General features: G+C 39.9%; 1 protein-coding gene across 1 annotated transcript in view; it reads left to right on the forward strand.

Annotated features, from left to right (window-relative positions):
* The window catches only part of RELN (reelin), a 287,001-nt gene that overhangs the window by 215,585 nt on the left and 50,336 nt on the right, over nucleotides 1-21,080 (forward strand). The window contains exons 27-36 of the mRNA XM_066319238.1: nucleotides 1,188-1,393; nucleotides 4,108-4,279; nucleotides 4,646-4,846; nucleotides 6,913-7,148; nucleotides 9,830-9,987; nucleotides 10,886-11,093; nucleotides 16,459-16,535; nucleotides 18,034-18,192; nucleotides 20,104-20,292; nucleotides 20,532-20,805. Coding sequence (XP_066175335.1) covers nucleotides 1,188-1,393; nucleotides 4,108-4,279; nucleotides 4,646-4,846; nucleotides 6,913-7,148; nucleotides 9,830-9,987; nucleotides 10,886-11,093; nucleotides 16,459-16,535; nucleotides 18,034-18,192; nucleotides 20,104-20,292; nucleotides 20,532-20,805 — 1,880 coding nt within the window. The remainder of the gene's footprint in view (nucleotides 1-1,187; nucleotides 1,394-4,107; nucleotides 4,280-4,645; nucleotides 4,847-6,912; nucleotides 7,149-9,829; nucleotides 9,988-10,885; nucleotides 11,094-16,458; nucleotides 16,536-18,033; nucleotides 18,193-20,103; nucleotides 20,293-20,531; nucleotides 20,806-21,080) is intronic.

A 21,080-nucleotide genomic window follows, 5' to 3' on the forward strand; every position in this document is an offset into this window, starting at 1 on the left:
GACAGACACAGGTGGTTTTTAGGGGAATTAGAAACAGTAGGCATGATGACAGTCATGGTCCATTTTGTGGTGCCAGGTTGCAGCCACTTTAATAAATGCAGAAATATGATCCCTGCATCCTGTCTTCAGCTGTACACAAATGGCTTTGCCCTACCTATAAAAGCTTGTGGCAGCATGATGCTGTGCTGGGACAAGGCTGTGCCAGATGCAGGGTGTGCAGGTCACCTCTCTGCGGACACTGCTCTCATCCTGTGTCCTGCCTTGTCACAGGCAGCTTCATATTCCACACCAGCATCTTGTAGGTTGATGTGCAAGTCCACAAGTTCAGCCTCAAGCCCCAGGGTACAAAGGGAAGAGGGGTATGGGATAATTTCAGTTACAGTAAAACACTCTTAAAGCTTTTATCAGATGAATATGCTCTGTCTTCTGAATATACAGAATGACAACATTGACCTCCTAAATTCAGAAACATACTTGGAAAAGCTGTTCACTAATTTTTACAAGGCTATTTGTTTCTCTCAGCTTTGCTTAGGTAAATTTGAAACTAAATCCACAGGTTTTAGTTGAGACACTCCTGATTTACAACGCTTACTAGCAAAAGAGCATAGTTTTGTGTAGGAACAAATCTTATTTAGCTGAAGCATGAAGAGAAAATGCCACTCCCTGGTTCTTGTGTAGGAGATGGACTTCAACCAAGGTATTATAGGAGCTGATTTCAGGTGATTGGGTAACCTTGTACAGTACAAGATTTGACCAGGGAAATAAGACTAGAGAAATGGCATTTTACTGCTCTATGCATTATCAATAGAAAGCTGAATACTTAAAAATTTAGCCCAGGTTGATTCAGGATATCCAGCACCTGCTCTTTGTCCTCTGAAATCACTTGGGACCATGGGGGAATGAGATTAAATTCTTGTGTGGAAATGGTGTTGTGAAGTTGCATTTTGTGTTGAAATCTAATAATAAAGTTCTTGTGGGATCAAATCAGGGTGACATAAAGGATGGCCAAGCAGAATAATTGAAAGACAAAAAAAAAAAAAGCCAAGTTCATACAAAATTCAGTGTCCTCGACGTTGTGTAATTTTGTGTGTAATATTCATCTTTGATGGACATTAAATATGTCTATTCATCATGAAGGTGCCATAATTAAAATTATTATTGTTGTCCTTCTGTTCTTTGTATTGTAGGCTGGAAAACGACAGTTGGTAAGCTGGGACTTGGACACAACATGGGTGGATTTTGTACAGTTTTACATCCAGATTGGAGGAGAGACTTCTTCATGCAATAAACCTGATAGCAGAGAAGAAGGTGTGCTGCTGCAGTACAGCAATAATGGTGGCATCAACTGGCAGCTACTAGCAGAAATGTATTTCTCTGACTTCAGCAAACCCAGGTATAATTTTGATCTAAATTAATCAATCCATATGGCATCATCTTTTAAAAATATATATTTCTCAAGTTATGAAAACATGAATAATAATTGAAGGTTATAATGCTTAGAAGTCATCATTATATAGTAAGTTTTTCTGGCTGGCACAGTAAACTCCTGTCACTAGGAATGAAAAATGTAATGAAAGTGGGCCTTAAAATCTGAAGTAAAATATAAAATTTCCTATCACTTTCCTTCCTATTCCTAAAGTAAAATTACCTCCTATGTGAAACATGATGAAAATACTAATATCTGCAAAACATTAGCAAGCAAATACAGAAGTTGCCCAAAAGAGGTGTAGAAATCTTCCATTTTCTCTGACTCTGGTTTAAGATCTAATGAGCATGTATTAATATCATATGAAGCAAAAGCTCCTTTAAAAAAATATTTAAGGAGGAGGAGAAATCATGTTCAGCCTTTCAGATTTGCTGTCAGATACCTTGTCGGTGAAAATTTGAATTGTATTTGTCTGCATGGGTGTTAATGTGATTTCTATTATCTGTAGTCCATGTCTTTCAACATACAAATAATTTTATCTTCTCATCTTGTCATTGCATTGCAATGAGCAATGCTTTAGGAAGGACTTCTGTAACTTGGCTGACTGTTCTTTTCTAGATGTAATATAGGCACTTGAAAGCATAAAACTCCTGAATTTGGAATAGAATAAAGTAGAATAGAATAGAATAGAATAGAATAGAATAGAATAGAATAGAACAGAACTGAACTATTTCAGGTAGAAGCAATCTACAAATGTGCTCAGTTACTCCATCATAGGTGCAGAATCAACATTTCCATTTGTTAAATTTTATCCCATGAATCAAGCCCGATGCTCCAATCTGTCAAAATTCATCTGCCAGGACCTCTTGACCCTCAAGAGAGTCAACAGAGAGAGTCAATACGAACCTCCCAGATGTATCATCAGCAAAAGGGTACATTTAACAGCAGCATCCATATTACTGATAAATACCTTGAACAGGGCTTCCCTAGGTTTGAGCCTGAGGAACACTGCTGGTGACCAGTCACTACATTCACTACAACCCTTTTAACTCTGCCCTTCAGCCAGGCCTTCCCCAGCACGTTGTGAACCTACTCATCCACAGGTTGTCCATAAAAATGCTGTGAGGTACAGTATCAAAAGCCTTCCTAAAATCCAAACTACAGTTACCCCCTTCCCCTCATCTACTAGGTGAGTGCCTTGGTCTCTATTTGGTCAAAATTATGGACACACCCAACAAAGGAGCTACATAATGAAAGCTTCAGTCCTGGACTATCCAATACATTTTTAGACAGAACATTTGCCCTTCTGAGCAATGAAGAGTGTTGGTCCTTACTGAACATAACTATGCAGATTAATTTTTCTCTTGTTTCAAATGTGGTCCAGATCTCATTTTCCAATTCCTATTCTCCAACAGTAAATCTAGGAATTCTCTGGAAAAGAACTGAAAAAGAATTTTTTCTCCTCCTTCTGCCTAACTGGCAAGTGAAGTGGAGTGCATGGTACAAAAGATGTAACATAAATAAAGTTTGTATGTATAAAGGATTGTATGTATAAATGCATATATACAAGCTGTCTGAAATAGGACGGGAGAAGTAACTAATTCTTGTACTTTTTGATATAACTATGATTAGGCTTGAAACTTGAACTTTTATTTAACATCATTTTTGTAAGGTGATTTTTTAAGTTGAACATGAAGCAAACTGAGCACACCTGAAGTTCTTTTACAAAGATCTGTATAGGAGGCCTGAAATATTTTTACCCAAAGAAAACTGCAACATAATCTATTACATTGTAACAGAAGGACGCTTTTGTCTACAAACAGGACAAATCATCAGAAGAGAATGAGAACTTAATTTTGGTAGCATGTGTCAATATCACTTCCTGGCATCAGAAAAAATTAAGATTTGCTGAACATGGATCAGCTGAACAGTTTAATTCAAAGCCAGAGAGCTCAAATCAGTCCTCATTGTGTTTGGCAGTATAGTAATAGAGCATAAAAAAAGACATTTTCTTAAAGAGTTTACATTCTCCACAGACAAGAGAACAAAGAAGGCTTCTTGACATGCAGTGTATAAATAGGTATCTAGATATAAGGAAAAAGAGAATGCTAGCATCAAAGAATCATTAAAGTTAGAAAAGCCCTCCAAGATCATTAAATCCAGCCTTTAGCCCAACATCACCATCACAGTATCAACTAAATTACAGCACTAAGTGCCATATCTGGGATTTTTTTGAACACTTCCAGTGATGGTGACTCCTCCAGCTCCCTGGGCAGCTCAGGGAGCCCCAGTGCCTGACCACCTTTTCAGGGGAGAAATTCTGCCAGTTGTCCAACCTGAATCTTCCCTGGCAGAGTTTGAGGCAATGTACTCATGTCCCTGGGAAATGAGGCCAATTCCCATCTTACTACAATCTCCTTTCAGGTAGTTGTAGAGCAATGAGGTCTCTGCTGAGTCTCCTTTTCTCCAGACTAAGCAGCCCAAATTTCCTCAGCTGCACCTCATATGAGTTATTCTCTTACACCCTTCCCCAGCTCCATTGCTCTTCTCTGGACACACAAATTACCAAAGACTTGTACACATAAGATAGATGCTGGCTTTCCTGCCTCTTTTCCCTGCTGAATGATACGTTTCTCTACCAGCTGTGTTCCCTGAAGTTCTGCTCCATTTGTGCTCCTCAGGTTTGTCTATCTGGAGCTGCCAGCTGCAGCCAAGACCCCCTGCACCAGGTTTCGCTGGTGGCAGCCGGTGTTCTCAGGGGAAGGGTATGACCAGTGGGCCATCGATGACATCATCATTTTGTCAGAGAAGCAGAAGCACATCATTCCTGTTGTTAATCCCACCTTACCACAGGTAATAAGCAAGAGCCAGCTGTGGGCATCCCCACAAAACAGGAATTATCCTGTTAAAAGGCTTGTTCGAATACAGTTTTCTTTGAAAATACTGTGTCTCTTTAAAGACCCAGTAGTGCTTGCAGCTATGTCTCTCTGTGGGAATAACCTGGGTCTTTTCACAAAATTGTCAGGCTCCTAAGCTTTGTGACAGAAGATGTAATGATGTATCTCGGCAAGAAGTCAAGACTGAAGTTTTGGAAATTAAAATTTTTTAAAAACTACAGGAAAAAAATTGCTACATTTGAAAGTTCATCATTTTGGGAATTATTCTGAAGTCATATTGCAAGGTGATAATACCTCTGGCTTTCCTTTTAATTTCTAACAGAACTTTTATGAAAAGCCAGCATTTGATTACCCTATGAACCAGATGAGTGTATGGTTAATGCTGGCCAACGAAGGGATGACCAAAAATGAAAGTTTCTGCTCTGCCACCCCCTCTGCCATGCTCTTCGGTAAATCAGATGGAGACCGGTTTGCAGTGACTCGAGATTTAACTCTGAAGCCTGGATACGTCCTGCAGTTCAAGGTATTCCTTAACCATAATCTGAATATCAGTAAAACTGCCCTTACCAATACCTGCAAGATGCCACTAGGGCCACAGTTCAAACAAAGGTGATAAATTAGACAGTTGCATAAAAAAATTTGAAGAGCACAAGTATGAGCCCATACAGAATAAAATGCCATCCTGCTTTCTAGAACAACAGCCAAAACCTTGGTGTAGGAAAGCATTTTTACCCCTCCGGAGAAGTTTTAAAGCTTTTTGTTCTTCAGCACATTTCAGAAGTGGGTTGAAGTGACTGTCATTATATTCAAGTCAGTATTAGGAAATGCTACTGCACTGTCAAGCAAAAAAAGGATTTATCCTGTCTGGGACTCTGTGAGTACAAAAGCTCCAATGTGGTTTGTGTACATTCTTTTGTATTTTAAACTATTTAAGGACTTGCAAGCTGCTCTGTACTCCAGTGTGGTTTTTTCATATAATTTACTTTTATTGTGTCAATGAATATAGGCTCCAATTGGCATTTTCTTCTTTAAAGAGCTTACAAAAATTTCAGTGGTCTGACAATACATCAGAATATGGGCTCCAAAGAAAGTGTATTTGCTTTGACAAGCTCTTGTTTCTGAACCCTAATCAAAATTTTATTGAGTTTATAATGAAATCCCATTGGTGAATTCTAGAACTTGGTTGCAATGCAATTTTAATGAGCTCCCCACAAATACATGGTCCTTACATAATTGGTGGATACAGACACTGAATAATTTACAAGTGGAATTATTAAAAAGATCAGATGTTTACAGGCAGCTTTTCAAATATAATTCCCACAGTTCTATAAATAGGAAAAAGTTCATTAGAAATACTGGGATTTGTAAAATAATCTAATTTCAACTAAAAGATATGCTAATAAAATGCTATTCAAACTGAAGGATTTCAGTACAATTTTCTTGTGAGTATTGCTTGTAGTTTAAACTTTAAACTGTCTAATACCCTGGAAAAGATGCTATTTGCCTCTTCACCACCTTCCTGTACTTCAGTGACTATGTCTCCATTCTCTAGGTTTGATGATCAACAGCAATTAAAAAATTGTCTAGGTTAAAGAAAAAAATCAACGCTTAAAAATGTTTCATACTGAAACACTGAAGCACTTGATAATGTAACATAACTATACAAAACATAAGAATGTGTCGCAGAACAGTGAGTTCTTTATAAAGTTTATTATTTAAGGACTGAATTTATACTTTTTTGGAAAGCTTTTCAGCCTGCACATAAATGTGTTAGTCCTATTTGCATACTTTTGTGAGTGTGTGAAATTTCCATTTTAAATAGCAGACTGGAATAATTTCGCAATGATAAGCTCAAAGACAGTAATTTGTTAGAATTATTTCACTTTACATGAATTATTTTGTTTTACATTTTACATTCTACAGCTCAAGTAGAATTTCTGCAATAAAATAATGAAAACCAATATTTTTCTGATAGCTTGAAGAATGAAACTGAAACTCCAAATCAGCAGTTGATTTTGGTCTTGGCTGCATTCTTATTTCACATTTTAATATGTATTTTTCTTCTTAATCCAAATTTTACTCCATTCTGGGGGCTCAAACTGCAGTGCCAACTCCCAGACATCATTCCTGCAATGCCAGTGACAAGGCTGTGGTTAGGGCTAACCTGAGAGTCAGGCTGATCCTCTGGGCAGATTGGGGCACAGTGGTCTGCAGATGGAATGGATCCCAGAGGATACAGCTCTTTTCACTCCTGGCCATGCCGGTGCCTGTACAGGGTTTGCTGGTTGGGACTTGTTATGCACAGAGACTCTTGGAAAGTTTTTTGCACCTTTCTGCTTGCTGAACTCAGCATAATGAAGGAATAGTGGGAATTTTTACTGAGAAACGTCGTATTTCCATGTAGGAAACAGACACCAAGAATCAGTCACTGTCTGCCAGCAGGGATCAGGGCAAGTGCTCAGAGCATCAAACCTCCCAGTGCAAAAAGTCAAAGGCGCTTTGCAGGCAACAAATACTAATAACAGTGCGGGTTTCTTCCCATCATTTCTGCTTTGTCTCATTTTGTATCATCTCTCTGCTCCTTTTCAGCTGAACATCGGATGCACCAACCAGTACAGCAGCTCTGCCCCCGTGCTGCTGCAGTACTCCCACGACGCCGGGCTCTTCTGGTCGCTGGTGAAGGAGGGCTGCTACCCCGCCTCCCCGGGCACCAAGGGCTGCGAGGGCAGCTCCCGAGAGCTCGGCGAGCCCTCCGTCTACCACACGGGAGACTTTGAGGACTGGACCAGAGTCACTATTGTTATCCCCAGGTCGCTGGCAGCCAGGTACGGTGCGCTGTGAACCAGCAGTGACAGCGAGACCCGTGGATCAGCTGATTTAGCTGCTTCTAGAATGGTGCATTAGGAAAAAGTTGCAAAGCTGTGAATAAAAGCAGTGTTAAAATATGGCAAATCTGTGGAAAACATACTATGCTGCCCAGAGCAGTGAGAATTTTCCATTTTAAAGGTGTCAGATTGGTCTATAATAAATAATTAAATTACAAAGCAGCAAGGAACCCAGCACTTTTTAATCTGACATCATTCCCTTTATTGTCTTTATCCATGTCAGCTAGGTCAGAGGCACCAGCAAGAGAATAATAAGTCACATGAATTAAATAACCCATTTGAACAGGATTAATTTTAGTTACCACTGGGCAAAGAAACCTTACCAAGGTATTTGAGCTGATGTGTAATGTGCTGTGTCACTGAAGGCAGCCAGACAGCCAGAGGCAAAGAAGGGAAGAATGGTACTTGTGCCTGTCTGTAGCACAACGTCAGCATCAGACTAATACAAGTGAGAAGACATCAGATGGTGGAAGACATAAATAAGCCTTGAAATCAGGAGGGTTTTCTTAGTCTTACCTGGATTTGGCTGAAGTTTCTCACTCATCTTACTCTTTATCTTACTCATCAGTAAAGCACCCCAATCTGATTTGCTGGATGCACCAAGTGCTGCCAGAACAACCACCCCACCAAGTTCCTGACCATATCCCCCTTCCTGCTGCCTCTTGCCCCTCCCAGCAGCTTCTCTAGTGCTCCCTCTGGGTTTCTGACCCACCCTCCTTCATCCTCAATCCCATTTGGGTGTGTGGTGTATTTTGTAGCAGGGGGACCAGTGCCTCTGCTGCAAGGATTTGAAATAGCAGAGTGTATCACAACAAGTTTGTCCTTTCTTCAGTAATTAGCCAATAAAAGCAGGTGCCAAATTGCACAGATCTGACACCAGCTGATTTGATTTACCCAAAACAAGCAGGGCAGAATCAATAGCAGCAATCTGTTTGGCATTATGTTCAGTAATGTGATCAGGAATAAGAAGCTCATGCTAATACATTAAAAATGTAAGTATTGTGACTGCAATGAGTGTCGTAGCATGTTGAGAACTATTGAGTTTATTGAGAGCCACTTAGGAAATCGTGGTTCATGGATTAACCAGAAAGCAACCCATTTCATTTTTTGATACCAAGCATGAGCACGATGATCACCTACCTACCAAATCCCAGTGCACAGTGAAAAAGAAAAAGCAATAGGTTTATGGTTTTTTTAGGCAGAGTAGCAAGGAGGATATTAGTTAATTCATTATATTGGCAATGACATTTTAAATCTGTTCCCCTCTCTGGAGCTCATGTAAAATCATTCAGCTAAAAGTTAAAGACTGGAAATTATAACCAAAATATTTTTTCTTCAACAAGTTTCCTCTGCAGTGAGTCAGAGTTGTGGGCAGAGTTGGAGCTTCCAGACAAGGTTTATTAAAGAAGCCCTCCCACTGAGTCATGACGTCAAGAAAGGACCCCACTGCTTTCCAAAACTCCTTCTCAGAGAGGAGCCTGGGTGCAGCTGGATGCAATCTTAGCCCTACACTTTGTCAGTGGTTTATGTCTAAAGGGTTATACAGGCATAACAGAAGCTTGACACAACTTTGTCCTGCAGGATTAGGGATGGCAAACTAGATATATTTATATCAATATGTTTATTTATGATTTATTATGATAACAATTAGACAAGAAGATCTTAATCAGAATTATTTATTATGCAGTATTAGAGCTATAACAGCTATTATAATATAGTGCACTATGAAGCAACACTGAAGAAATTGTATCAGAGCAATTGTATTAACGCTAGCAAAAACAATTATTAAGCAGAGATTGATGTTACTCACCCATACACTGACCATGGGCAAATTTCTTGCTCAGCCTCAAGGATAAATCTTTAGGGGTATCCCCACCCAATGGAGGAATCTGCAGCCACTCCAAGAAAGGGCATTAAATGCCATTAAATTGGGGGACTAGGCTTTTAGAGTATGAACTGATGGACTGTCTCTGGGCCAGCTGTGTCAGCTCAGCAGCATTAAAGTTATAGTGATATCACTTGCTTGTTCTTTCTTCCGTGTTTTACCAGGTCTACCATATCTCCATCTCACCATCAGGATGTTTAACTTTGGGATTGAAGAGTCAGAATGGTTATTTGCCATTCTTTTTAGAAAGTGGCTTTTGGTTTTGTATCCAAACATCTTAAAGGTTTTTTTCCTCAAAAGTGTACAGTGCCATAATAAGCTCTGCATCACTGCCATTACTGAGTTCCTTTCAAAAATACTGTAAGAAATGAAGTTCTGTGATTTTGATATGTAATTAGCAGTTCAGGTTGGACTGAGTAGTAAAAAGCATCTCTAATCTCTAATCATCTCTAATCACTCAAAAGTCACATCTAATCATTCACTGTTGTTGCTAAAACCATGTATTTGTTCTTTGCCTCACACTGATGGATACAGGCCAGAGAGACAGAGGAAGTCAAAATGCAGCCAAAAAGTCTGGAAGAAATATCCTTAAGCAATGCTGCACAAATGCAGCATGACAGAAATCCAGGCATCCTATTTGCAAATGGCTAATTTGGGAAAAGGTCCTTTTAATCTTAACCAAGGAGCAGTAGCTACTGAAGCCAGGAGCAGCAACACTGTTGTTTTTTCTCTGCAGTAAGACCCGATTCCGCTGGATCCAGGAGAGCAGCTCCCACAAGAGCGTGCCTCCTTTCGGCTTGGACGGCGTCTACATCTCCGAGCCCTGCCCAAACTACTGCAGTGGCCACGGGGACTGTGTCTCAGGGGTCTGCTTCTGTGACCTGGGCTACACAGGTAAGACACACCTCCTCACCTGGGATTACTGTAAGCACTGGCTCAGTTAAACCTGTAAACCTGGCATCTTGTTTTTTCCTCTCCAGTATTCCGGAAAAATATATGATGACATACATTGCATGGGGTGCCAAGAGGGATCTTTCTTGTTTTGTTAAATTAAATTCGGCACAGGCAAAGCAGAGCAGCTGAAGGCAGCGGACACCGTTGATGTTTCTGGCAGCCACAATCTTTGAACATCACCATCTGTATGAATGGGAAGGGACTAGCAATAAGAGAGAAAACAAAATAAAATATTATAAACTGAAAAGTCTGCTTAAAAGCCTTTGGATCATCTTCAAAAGAATTGTTGCCATTTTTGAGTCCCCTGGCCATCAGATGGCATGGGACCAGGAGGGAACATATGTTCTGACAAGCCCTTCTGTGGAAAATTCTGCTCACTTGTGGTTTCAGGGGCTTTTATGCTGAAATTGAAAAAAAAACAAAATTCAAACCCTGTGAAGAAAAAAATGATTGACACAACTAGTTGCACACTGCAGTCTTTTCAACCTTCAACCAACAAAGCAATAAGCTAACATCTTTTGTTCGATTTGTTTAAAATTAAATGGAAGGATAATATTTTTCTGTTTGCAAAAAATGCCTTATCGACAGAAAGCTTGGCTGTTTTTCACTTAGTGAAATAAGCCATCTTAGGGTTTAGAGGAAGAGGGCTTATTCTTCCTACAGAAATTTGTAAAGTGGGTTTAAAAAGGTACAATCCAGTCATCAGGGCATTTTCTTAGAAAAGGCTGGTGCTTTGTCACATATAGATGTGACAGTGTGCCAGTGTACTGTATCTGACCCTTACTCTGTCCAACACAGTTTCACCAAAGCGTCTCCTTCTTTCTTTTCTTTCTTGAAGCATCACATGGAACCTGTGTGTCTAATGTGCCTAATCACAGTGAGATGTTCGACAGGTTTGAGAGGAAGCTAAGCCCTCTCTGGTACAAGATAACAGGAGGTCAGGTTGGGACAGGCTGTGGTGTGCTCAGCGATGGAAAATCTCTGTACTTCAATGGACCTGGCAAAAGGGAGGCAAGGACTGTTCCCCTGGACACCACAAATATCAGGTCAGTGCTCAGTGCTGCCTCTCACAATTGCCTGTGTATTCATGTTCTCTGTTCTGTCCTGTTGCAAGTGTGGACATGAGAAGGCAGGTAATGGTGGTTTTATTTTATGGTAGTCATAACCTGTACAAGAACTCTGAAAGACAGAAAAATACTTTTTTGTTCATTCTGGTGTACTATTTCCTTTTTTTTTTTTTTTTTTTTTTTTTAAAGAGAATACTTAGGTTAGAAAGAAATAGCATAAAATGAATAAAATAAAATATTAGCTCTCTATCTTTCTGAGAAGATAGTTCGCATTGTATTCTAAGGCAGAAGACATGGTCTTGAGAATGCACAAAACCTAAGCCTCTGCCCATAGCTGGGGAGAAAAGCTCCTTTTCCTCTGACTGTGTTGAATTGCAGCATGAGGATGGCATAGCAAAGGAGCTGTTGTTTACTTGCCAGATGTCGTGAATTACTCCACTTGTCAGAAGTGCAAAAGAATGGAATGTGAATTGTTTCTGCATAGCCAAGAGGCTAACAAGCCTTCACCTCTCTCCCTGCTGGTACTGAATCCTGCTACATTAGTAGCAATTATCCTCTTCTCTCAAATTGCCTAACTGATTAATGTAATTAGGATGAACAAGGGACTGTTAATTCTAACCACTATTTAGCTTGGAGTTTGCTGCTGCTTTGTCCAGTCTCATGAGAGATTAGGCACCTGAAACCTTGAGCACCCTGCAATTTTGGCAGTTAGCTTAATAAAAGATATTTCTCCTTACAAATACTGTTTTGAGAGTAAGTAGTGGCATGATTTGCTCCATTACTGAATTTGTGGGTTCACTCAGCAAAGACAGAGGTTACTGTGATCACTCTCCAGCTCAGGCAAGGACAGTATGGGGGAATCCTCAGCTGCTCCCTGGCACTGCACAGCACTGCACCAGCTGCCTTTCTTCTGTCCCCTGCATGTCTGACAAATACGTGTCATAGTTATATGATTATGTAAATTGGTTATTAATTAAACTAATTAATTGCTCGACAAACATGCTTTGGACAAGTACATGTTTGCCCTGGAACTCTGGGAAGATGTGAGCACTTCAATTCCACTGTCTTCAAATCCTGTGTTATTAATCCTGGGAAGCATTATATTGGGAGTAGTCTAGACTACTTCATCAAGAAGTCTACATTCAAGACAATATTTTTGAGTTATTCCTTCTTTCATGGAGAAATCTTTTTATAAAGAAAAGTATTCCCTTTAGTTTTAATATTACTTTGAAACCACTTTTAATGCAAGATATTCATAGACATAGCTTTCCATTTTTTGCAAACGTGAACCATTTTAAAAGCCAAAAGATGTTTTAAAATTCTAAGCAATGCTCTTTCTTGATGTTTTTAATATGTCACTGCTTCTGTTTTGCACAAGAATGTGGTTCTCTTGTGTCTTAAAATTCCTCAAAAACATAAATGGCCAGAGAGACACTTAGTAAGAGCAACTACAATCCCTCTTCTGACCACGTACTCACAATGTGAGCTGTTCTCCTGCTGGAACTGATTGTTATGTCAAAATAAATCAGCATTATATGTTGTTTTTTTTGTAAGCATCACAGTGAGCAGGTTAATTCCCTTGAACAACTGAAGCCTGAAGCCACATCCCTGGACTGTTTGCTGGACAGAACATAGTGGTCGTCTCAAACACAAATGAGACTGACATGGATTTTTTATTTCTTCAGTGTGTGCTCAAAGGTAGTAGCCACCTGATGCTCCCTGACCAGAACATGGACTTTTTATACTACAGCACTTACCCCAGCTGCTTTTGTGTTCAGAGGAGGGAATAGCTGCTTCAAAAGGGCAACACAACTCATCCTAATAGAGCAGCTAGCAGAGGCCAGGGCTTCGTCTTCTGCAAAAATGTGTTTCTTTCTTTCATTAACTGTAAGGCAGCCTGAGTTGGCCATGTATAACTTAGACATTCAGCTTCAGACACCTTGCTCTGAACAGATGCATCCCACTTAAATGTTTGAGGCCATCTGTAACATTAATTCTGTCCTTTTTTCTGGAAGCAAAGGCACACAAAATTCATGAGAGTGTGAAGGGTTAACTGAAAGGCCCATATACTAAAAAAAATATAATTCCTCAGCCTAGAAATTTTTTTCACTATTGGAGTTAAAATTAATGTCATTTGAAAGGGGAGATTAAAGGGAAGTACTTTTTCCCATTTTGGTATTACTTTTTGCATTCAGTAATGCCTTGCATAGAATTTGTTATCTTATTAAGGATCATCTTAGCCCCTGCATGGTTTTCTTTTATTTTTGCAAGGGGTTTTTTTTGACTGGGGGGTTTTGGTGACTGAGTAAACAGCAGGAAAATATGCCTTGAAAGACATACTGTTAGATATGTGGATTGAAAGTTATGAATAGGAAGGCTGAACTCCTGCAGTAGATTTTTAAGCTGCTTATTTTTCAGGTTAATAGTGTTTTCCCAGACCTTTTAAGATCTTGTTTTGTTAAATCATGCATGGAAGAGCCTGATAGAAAAATTGAAAAATATTGCAAGACACAAAATTTTTATTTTCATTCTGGATTCCTGCAGATGTACCTATGCATGTTCCCTATCAATATTTACAACTTTTTGAATGTGAAATGTAAATTTTATGTAAGGAATATACAGATTGTTTTTCTTTAAAAAAAGAAAGTACAAAGACCATTTTCCTTTTCAGCCTTCTCTTCCCAGCAGAGCATGGTCCATGGGGGCTCCGTGTCCCTGGTTTGCTCTGCTCTGAAGAGATTTGCCAGCCTGAGGTGTGTGGTGCTGGTCAGGGGAGCAGCCACACCCAGGTGTCACACTAGAAGCATTTCAAATTAAGTTTGTGCCTGGGAGCCAATGACCATTAAAAAAACCACTCAAAATTTAGTATATACATTAAGTGGTATTGTGATCTCAGCTTTGTTTGTCCTATTGCCTTTTTATTCCTTTATATGATTGACTACACCTTTTTTTTCCCAGATAATAGGAGAATGTCACATAGCACTAAGAGAGCTGTAAGTCTCAAAGTTCATTTCACCCAAACTAGTTTTTTGCCTTACACTTCAGAAGCCCCCTGGAGTCTCTCCATTCCTTCCCTATTGAATGACCAGCACATCAAGGGCACAATTTCACCAGCAGTATTTCCATCCTTCTGACTGACAATGTGCTACATGGATGCATTTTGGTTGCTGCTCAGCTGCTGCCTCCCATTTTGATGGCCTGTCCCTTATGACACTCTTAACTATCTGTTCAGTGGGAGCATTTGTACTCAGTGCCTACCTGGCATCTAGATAAAAACCATGGAATATACATATATTTTTTCCAAGTGGTGACATCTGGCTTGTTAGCTGACTTGGCTCCCATCTGCTTTACAGACTCCATTGCTAATGATTGTGCAACCATCCCAGGGAGCTGTTCTGGGTCAGACATTTAGAGATCAGATGGGCTGATTCACCCTTCTGCAGAAAGGGTTTTTGTTCTTTGGTTTTGCTTTTTAACAATCTTCACGTTTGGCAAGAATAAAAGAATTTCATCACAGGACTGTAAATCTATTCACCTCTGATGCTTCTGTCTAGAGTTTTATTGCCTGAATACTGTCTCCAACAACAGAGCTGCAGCAAACAAATAGAACCTACCTGGCTAAATGGTGCAATACTGTGAGACTGTCTAGAGATATCTATGGGGTTATCTTAGCAATGAGATTGATGAGGATATTCTGGCTTGTCCTAGGCCCCATGGATATACAAAACATCTGAGACAGTAGACACAGATTTTGATAACAGAACTGGAATGTGGCTGGATTTAGAACCTGGATTTAGAGGAGGATTATGATATATTATTATTATATATTATAAAAACAGTGATTGAGGGAAATTGGAGTCTTGTCTGCATTTTACCAGCTCTGGCTGTAGTAGTCACGTAGCTTGTTTGTGATTTTACCAAAAATACTACAAATTAGGACCAAATCCTCCAAAGCAAAAGAATTATCCTTGTAGAGAATTGAGTCGCAAAAAACACATGCAAAATTTATATTTTAAATAAAGATGTTATCTACATGCAATAGAATTAACGAAGCCTGTTTTTCTAGCATCCTAAATCAAAAAATGGCCAGGAAACAAGGAGGAGAATGGCATTGCCAACATGCAACATGCAAAATATCATCATAGGGTTAAGTTTCTCTGCTCAGGTGCTGTTTTTGGTGTGCAATGGAGACAACCTGGGAAGAATGTGTAGACTAGGGGGTGATGGCATTCTGTGTCATCTCAATGCTCTTTACCTTAGTTATGAACCAGTAATAATCAGATGAGTTCCTGAGACATGCAGTGAAATTCGGGGAGTGAGCAGCAGGACATTAATTGAAATTAATTGATGTTATATAGCACAATAGTGTGTATCTAGGAAAAAATGTAAACTACTCTAAAACCACAGAGTCACAATAATAAACACAGGCTCAGCAGGGATACTATGGTATTGCTGCAGACTGGAGGGAAAAAAAAAATCTAACAATATTTTGGAGCTCGAGGATGGAATAATACTTAATTCCAATATTGCTAAACGAGGATGTTCCAGACTAATCCAAAATTCTGTCAATAAAAACAGCAAGCCTTTCTCAAGGAGTCTTGTGGCATTAGAAGGGTTGCAGAAAGTAGTTTTGGGAAAACCTGAAGACATGGAAATATGTTCATGCAGAGACTAGGGTGCAACAATTGCTGTGTTTACAGTAGAAAGGAATAAGAAAAGGTAGGGAAGTGATAAAGGCACTGACTACGGGGTAGGTTGCAAGAAAAGCAGCTCAGGAACATTTTTCTTCACAACTTCATGATGTGAGAACAAGAGAATTTTCAATGAAGTCATAATGTATAGATACAAAATCAAAGAATTTACTTCACAAAATGTTCAGTGAACTCACTTCACTGAAAATTGTTTACATCAAGAATTTAAGAATATAAAAAGGATTGGTGATTTGGGCGGATCTAATAATTTTATTACAACTCTAATGCTGTATTTTAAAGCTTCAGACAATTTCTGGTTACAATAGCCCACTATAAGATCTGATGTGAGGAGCAACTTTGTCTGCTTTGGAGATTTTGCAACTTTTGTGTAAGAAGGGACTGCTAACTTCTCATACTCACTCAAAAACACATTTGTTGGGCACAAGATTAATAAACCACATCACTTTCTTCTCTCTTGGGTCCTTGACTATTTACCATACGCATGTTTGGTTTCTCTGGGAATATTGCCTAATCAATAAGCCAGGAATAATGACCTAACTGAAAATGCCATTAGTTAACAAACACAAATTATTCTGACTGATTTTGTGCCATCAGATGATTGTGCTTCTTTTCTATCCTGTGTTTTCTAAAAGGCTAGTTCAGTTTTATGTACAACTTGGAAGCAAGACTGTTGGTAACTCCTGCAACAGACCAAGAGCCAGGAATGAAGGTAAAGCTCCTTTTCTTTATAATAAGCCTTTTTCATTTTGCAACTTCTGCAGTGTTTTTGCCTTTTTCTGCCTTTACCAAATCAAGATTTTTTTTAAACAAAAATCACTTACCTCCTCAGTTTTCATAAGTGTTGGAGAAAGCTATTTACTTTTGATGGATATTTCTGCTTATACTTAGTTACACCCAACATAACGGTGATCCATCTGTAGGAGTAACTGTGGGAGCTGTGATGGTCTAAGAAAGACAACATTTACAAAGCAAGGTGTAATAGCTTGTATTAAACTATTTGATAGTACTAGAAAGCAGGTAAAATTATGAGTCCACAGGACTTTTCATAAGGTCTGAAATAAAAGGAATGAAATTCAAGTTCAGGATAAAGTGGTCAAACTCCATTTCTGACCTGAAGAAAAGTTTTGCACCTGAGAACTTGTTCATCTTTTCAACTCCACCAGTGGGTCTAATAGAAAATTGCCTTCCAAAACAAGCTTATGCATGATTTGCCCAAAATACAAGATTCTAAAGTTGCAGCTGAAAATTAATTTAGTGTGAATAAATTCATCTAAATTGACCCACATGCTTAAAGTTACTGTGGTGGAGGACTGATACTTGTGTTTGGGAAGGATCAGCATTCTGGAGCAGATTCCCATGTAAAGTGGTCTTGTTGCATGAAGACAGACAACTGACATGAGAGATGAGAAAATGTATTTTTCCTCTCAGTATAAAGCATTTAACATCAGTGGATTTTTTTCCTGATATTTGGCATTTACATTGACTTGCTCACTGAGGAAAGTTGTCATCTTGCAGCACAGATTACACCATGGGTTTGATTCTCCACTCATTTGCACCAGTATAAGACACCAAAAAACAATTCCATTATCTTTCAACATACACCAATATAAAAGAGTTTTAAGATAATAAATATACACAGGTGCTTCTTTCTTGTATTATCTCTTTTGATGAGCTCTGCTGGGCTTCTGTTGTGTCCTAATATTTGCCATACCGTGTGCGTGATACAAAGACTATCTTAAACTTTCTAAATATTATGATAATTAATTTCCAAGGATGCTGTGATCTTGCCTACATAGCAGGAGGATTGTAATCCCAGCTATCAGAATTATAACTCGGTCTTTCGCACAAACTGCAAGGAGAGCCATCATGAAATGTATACTGTGTAAAGAAAAACCACATTATTCCTATCATTTTTGTGGTATGATCATTAGTTTCCCTGTGATCATTAGTTTCCCTGAGGGTGTAAAAAAATTGATCCTTTGAGTTTGGTGAAAGCAGTCAAGATAGCATGTGGCAACTGATGACCTATGTCACCTTTGCAGTAGGACTTTGTCCAGAAAATTCTCCTGGAGTTATCTAAAGGTGGGGCACATGTCAAAAGGCCAGTGCACCGGGTGGGAGTTGGCAGCTCCAGGGCACAGGGTGATCTGCGCCCTCTCTTTGCTCTGCACAGTCACACTAACTGCTTTTCCTCATTTTAAATGCAGGACTTGTTGTTCAATACACAAATGACAATGGCATCACCTGGAGTTTGCTGCGAGAGCTGGACTTCATGTCCTACCTGGAGCCTCAGGTTGTCTCCATAGACCTGCCCCGGGAGGCCAAGACCCCTGCCACTGCCTTCCGCTGGTGGCAGCCACAGCACGGTAAGCAAGGCTATCCTAAAAATTCATCCAGCAGCTTTACACAGCCTCATGTCAGTGCCACTTGGTACAGACACGCTGTGCAGAAACCTCAGCTCATGAAAAACACGGTGTTTTGAACAGTTGGATGTTGTAAGAGCATATTTGGGCTTTCCTGAGTCACATTATGGCTGTGATTTTCTTTTGTAGCACCAAGCTGATGAGTGGGTTTAAGAGTAAAATTGTTTAAGAGCTAAGTTTAAACCAAAGATGCTGAGATAACAGGAGGGAGGGGGAAAAATACATTTAAAAAAAAGCCTAAATAAGATCAGAGTTTCTACCTCAGTATAGAGTGACCTGGTATGCCAAATGGCTTACACTCTTCATCTCATTTTTTCTCAGTTTTGGAAGTGTAGGCATAACTTGGCCTTGAATCTGCCTACCTGGCGGCTCCCATCTCACTATTTTAATGTCCCCACACTCCTCCCACCATTGCTAGTGTCCCAGAGCCCAGCTCCCCTGCCCCTGCAAAACCACTCAGCCACTTCCCACATCCTCAACTGAAAGTTAAACCCTGGTGCTGACTGCGAGAGCTCCCACCTCACATGGGGGCACAATACCACTGCTAAAAGTGTCCTGATTAAGACTTACGTTTGCACAAGGCAGCAGCTCCTGGATCTGCAGGAAATATAAGGCAATATTCAGAAAGATAGCAAAGTATATTTCAACAGCACTTCCTTGGGGAACAAAGCACATAGCTTATATTCAGGTAATTACAGCATGCGGCTTCTTAGACACCGTTTATCATTTTGATGGCTGATTTTATTCCCACATTTTCTTGTTCGTGCTGGACTTAATTGTCCTCACTACCTAAGAAAATAGACAAGACAAGAGGGATGTGATTTAGTTAAGAAGACAGTTCCTCTGGTAAAAAATGCTGAGCAATGGCTGGTGCACCACAGACCATCATTCCGTGATGATCATTTGCATTGGTGAGTGGTGCAAGGTCCAACGTGCTGCTCCCTACAGTTGCCTTGGTGGCACCTGGATGACATCCATCCCTGCTGAGGGTCATCACTTAAGACCATTGATGGCAGCCCTGTGGCTCCCAGTATAAGCAAGGTTTTATGGCTGGAAGTTGAAATATCAAGTTCCACACCGCTGGCTAGAGATGACAAGCAGTTCTGATTAGAGATGTTAGCTCCTTCATGGATTATCCTCTGTCTGCCATTGCTCAGTGCAAAGTGGCCCTCTCAGCCATGACCCACGTTCCTCTTGGTGGCAAGGCAAAAGTCCTGGCACATTGCTGCAAGCTCACAATTTATTGTAAAGGCTTTCCTTCCTCTCCTGTGAGGGCAGTTATTGTGCAGTAAGATGTTCTTTTCAGCATGCCAGTGGAAAGGTGAATTGAAATGAAGACTGAAGAAATGGGCTGGAGATGATAAAAGTGAAATGCCTGTAGGCTGGAGAGCAAGAGGAGAGCGATTTCCAGGAAGGAGAACAGCACTTCTCTAAATATTATTTATATGCAGAGCCTTCAGCATTTTCCTTCATGTTCTATTCACTTTCATACAAAAGCTATTTTGGGAACTAGACAGAGGCCTTTCCAATTTAGCTGTGGGGAATGGCAGGAAGGTTGTGACCCATAAAATGAAAATCCCCAATCTAGGGGCTCAGGGAGTATGTCATCCAAACAGAGGGAGAGCATATGATGGCAAAGGCACTGAAGCTAAAGAAATGAAGAGGGAAATACCTGTGATTATCTGTAATAGAAACATGCTCTAGAGTCCAGGTGCATCCTTGAGCAATGTTTCAGTCTTGTTTAACAGCACTCAGTCTATGTGATTGAGCACTGCTCACTGAGTGAACACAGCATATGAGCATTGAAAACAACTTACAGGGACTCCACTAACCTGTCTGTTCTGGTTTTTGCAGGGAAGCATTCAGCTCAGTGGGCTTTGGACGATGTGCTTATAGGGATGAATGACAGCTCTCAGACTGGCTTCCAGGATAAATTTGATGGAACTGTGGATTTACAAGCAAGCTGGTACAGAATACAAGGTGGTCAAGTAGACATTGACTGCCTGTCTATGGATACAGCCCTGATGTTCAGTGAAAACATTGGTATGTGTCATCAAACATTGCTACATTTTGTGTGAGTCTATTTTATAAATTATGTAAGGATCCAGTTTTACAAGATGGGAGGTATAGACAAATCCAAGTATTTAGGAATCTGTTGGGAAGAGAAGGCTGGAAAAAGGTGAAGATAGAGGTAACAAATTTGAATGACAGTATTGAAAGCATATGCTGAATGTACACTTTGGTTCCTGTTGTTGTATTTGCTATTTTTTCTCTTTCCTTAGGAAAACCTCGTTATGCTGAGACTTGGGACTTCCACGTATCAGCTTCCACATTCCTGCAGTTTGAGCTGAGCATGGGTTGCAGCAAACCATACAGCAATTCCCACAGTGTCCACCTGCAGTATTCCCTAAACAACGGGAGAGACTGGCACCTGGTGACAGAGGAGTGTGTCCCCCCAACAATCGGCTGTCAGCAGTACACTGAGAGCTCCATCTACACTTCAGAAAGATTCCAAAACTGGAAGAGAGTTACTGTCTACCTCCCACCCTCAACCAAGTGAGTGCTGCTCTTCTGGCTGTTTAGCATGACAAAGGTTTTGCTGATCTAATTAGAACAAACATCCTCCAGCTTGGGAATGTTCTGCATGTCTTTTAAATTTTTAAATGTGTGTTGTCACGCCACCAGAATTTTAAATTTCACTTCAAAATATTTCATCAGCTATAATGTGAAGTGTAGGGACTTAAGGAAGTTACAACTTTGATGAATGAATTCCTAAGTCTTGCCTATAATTTATGACAGTAAGAACAAGAATGCTAAGCCAGCTTTTCTAA

This window comes from Sylvia atricapilla, chromosome 5, assembly GCF_009819655.1.
Source record: "Sylvia atricapilla isolate bSylAtr1 chromosome 5, bSylAtr1.pri, whole genome shotgun sequence".
Lineage (NCBI taxonomy): Eukaryota > Metazoa > Chordata > Aves > Passeriformes > Sylviidae > Sylvia > Sylvia atricapilla.